General features: G+C 57.0%; 1 protein-coding gene across 1 annotated transcript in view; it reads left to right on the top strand.

The window, feature by feature from the left end:
* LOC130076638 (ATP-dependent 6-phosphofructokinase, liver type-like) overlaps positions 1-2,430 on the top strand; it is a gene marked incomplete at its 3' end in the record, with an annotated part of 8,587 nt that extends 6,157 nt beyond the window's left edge. Inside the window, exons 6-7 of the mRNA XM_056241791.1 lie at positions 1-40; positions 2,322-2,430. The exon at positions 1-40 is cut by the window's left edge and continues 5 nt beyond it. Coding sequence (XP_056097766.1) covers positions 1-40; positions 2,322-2,430 — 149 coding nt within the window. The remainder of the gene's footprint in view (positions 41-2,321) is intronic.
* Positions 2,431-2,500: the final 70 nt, after the last annotated feature.

Raw genomic sequence — 2,500 nt, 5'->3', positions numbered from 1 at the left:
AGAGGACGTTTGTGCTGGAGGTGATGGGCCGCCACTGCGGGTGCGTGTCAGTTACTGTTATTCTTCATGAAGCCATGCGGATCCGGTGTGATCCGGTGTGTGTGGATCTGATCCTGTGTGTGTGGGTCGGATCCGGTGTGTGTAGGTCGGATCTGGTCTGATTTGGTCTGTGTGGGTCGGATCTGGTCTGATCCGGTGTGTGTGTGGGTCTGATCCGGTGTGTGTGGGTCTGGTCCGGTCTGATCCGGTGTGTGTGGTCTGATCTGATCTGGTCTGATCCGGTCTGGTCCGGTCTGATCCGGTGTGTTTGGGTCTGATCCGGTGTGTGTGGGTCTGATCCGGTGTGTCTGGGTCTGATCCGGTGTGTTTGGGTCTGATCCGGTGTGTTTGGGTCTGATCCGGTGTGTTTGGGTCTGATCCGGTGTGTTTGGGTCTGATCTGATCCAGTGTGTTTGGGTCTGATCCGGTGTGTGTGGGTCTGATCCGGTGTGTTTGGGTCTGATCCGGTGTGTTTGGGTCTGATCCGGTGTGTTTGGGTCTGATCCGGTGTGTTTGGGTCTGATCCGGTGTGTTTGGGTCTGATCCGGTGTGTTTGGGTCTGATCCGGTGTGTTTGGGTCTGATCCGGTGTGTCTGGGTCTGATCCGGTGTGTCTGGGTCTGATCCGGTGTGTTTGGGTCTGATCCGGTGTGTTTGGGTCTGATCCGGTGTGTTTGGGTCTGATCCGGTGTGTTTGGGTCTGATCCGGTGTGTTTGGGTCTGATCCGGTGTGTTTGGGTCTGATCCGGTGTGTTTGGGTCTGATCCGGTGTGTCTGGGTCTGATCCGGTGTGTCTGGGTCTGATCCGGTGTGTTTGGGTCTGATCCGGTGTGTCTGGGTCTGGTCCGGTCTGATCCGGTGTGTGTGGTCTGATCTGATCTGGTCTGATCCGGTCTGGTCCGGTCTGATCCGGTGTGTTTGGGTCTGATCCGGTGTGTGTGGGTCTGATCCGGTGTGTCTGGGTCTGATCCGGTGTGTTTGGGTCTGATCCGGTGTGTTTGGGTCTGATCCGGTGTGTTTGGGTCTGATCCGGTGTGTTTGGGTCTGATCCGGTGTGTTTGGGTCTGATCCGGTGTGTTTGGGTCTGATCCGGTGTGTTTGGGTCTGATCCGGTGTGTTTGGGTCTGATCCGGTGTGTTTGGGTCTGATCCGGTGTGTCTGGGTCTGATCCGGTGTGTTTGGGTCTGATCCGGTGTGTCTGGGTCTGATCCGGTGTGTTTGGGTCTGATCCGGTGTGTTTGGGTCTGATCCGGTGTGTTTGGGTCTGATCCGGTGTGTTTGGGTCTGATCCGGTGTGTTTGGGTCTGATCCGGTGTGTTTGGGTCTGATCCGGTGTGTTTGGGTCTGATCCGGTGTGTTTGGGTCTGATCCGGTGTGTCTGGGTCTGATCCGGTGTGTCTGGGTCTGATCCGGTGTGTTTGGGTCTGATCCGGTGTGTTTGGGTCTGATCCGGTGTGTCTGGGTCTGATCCGGTGTGTTTGGGTCTGATCCGGTGTGTCTGGGTCTGATCCGGTGTGTTTGGGTCTGATCCGGTGTGTTTGGGTCTGATCCGGTGTGTTTGGGTCTGATCCGGTGTGTTTGGGTCTGATCCGGTGTGTCTGGGTCTGATCCGGTGTGTTTGGGTCTGATCCGGTGTGTTTGGGTCTGATCCGGTGTGTTTGGGTCTGATCCGGTGTGTTTGGGTCTGATCCGGTGTGTTTGGGTCTGATCCGGTGTGTTTGGGTCTGATCCGGTGTGTTTGGGTCTGATCCGGTGTGTCTGGGTCTGATCCGGTGTGTTTGGGTCTGATCCGGTGTGTTTGGGTCTGATCCGGTGTGTTTGGGTCTGATCCGGTGTGTCTGGGTCTGATCCGGTGTGTTTGGGTCTGATCCGGTGTGTCTGGGTCTGATCCGGTGTGTTTGGGTCTGATCCGGTGTGTTTGGGTCTGATCCGGTGTGTTTGGGTCTGATCCGGTGTGTTTGGGTCTGATCCGGTGTGTGTGTGGGTCTGATCCAATCTGGTCTGTGTGGGTCTGGTCCGGTCTGATCCGGTGTGTGTGGGTGTCCGGTCCGGTCTGATCTGGTGTGTGTGTGGGTCTTATCCGGTCTAATCCGGTGTGTGTGGGTCTGATCCGGTGTGTGGGTCTGATCGGGTGTGTGTGTGGGTCTGATCCGGTCTAATCCGGTGTGTGTGGGTCTGATCGGGTGTGTGTGGGTCTGATCGGGTGTGTGTGTGGTTCTGATCCGGTCTGATCCGGTGTGTGTGGGTCTGATCCGGTGTGATCCGGTGTGTGTGGTTCTCCAGGTATCTGGCTGTGGTCTCGGCTCTGGCGTCCGGCGCCGACTGGCTCTTCATCCCAGAGGCTCCGCCAGAGGACGACTGGGAGGATCACATGTGCGCTCGACTGGGAGAGGTCAGTCCGGCTGATGGTCCTGGGACACACTGACACTTACAACAGAAACCCATGCGGTGGCAAACCGGTG

This window comes from Rhinichthys klamathensis, unplaced genomic scaffold (genome assembly GCF_029890125.1).
Source record: "Rhinichthys klamathensis goyatoka isolate OS25496 unplaced genomic scaffold, OSU_Roscu_1.1 h1tg000672l_1, whole genome shotgun sequence".
Classification (NCBI taxonomy): domain Eukaryota; kingdom Metazoa; phylum Chordata; class Actinopteri; order Cypriniformes; family Leuciscidae; genus Rhinichthys; species Rhinichthys klamathensis.
The sequence above is the reverse complement of the archived record's forward strand: the minus strand, read 5'-3'. Positions and strand labels throughout refer to the sequence as shown.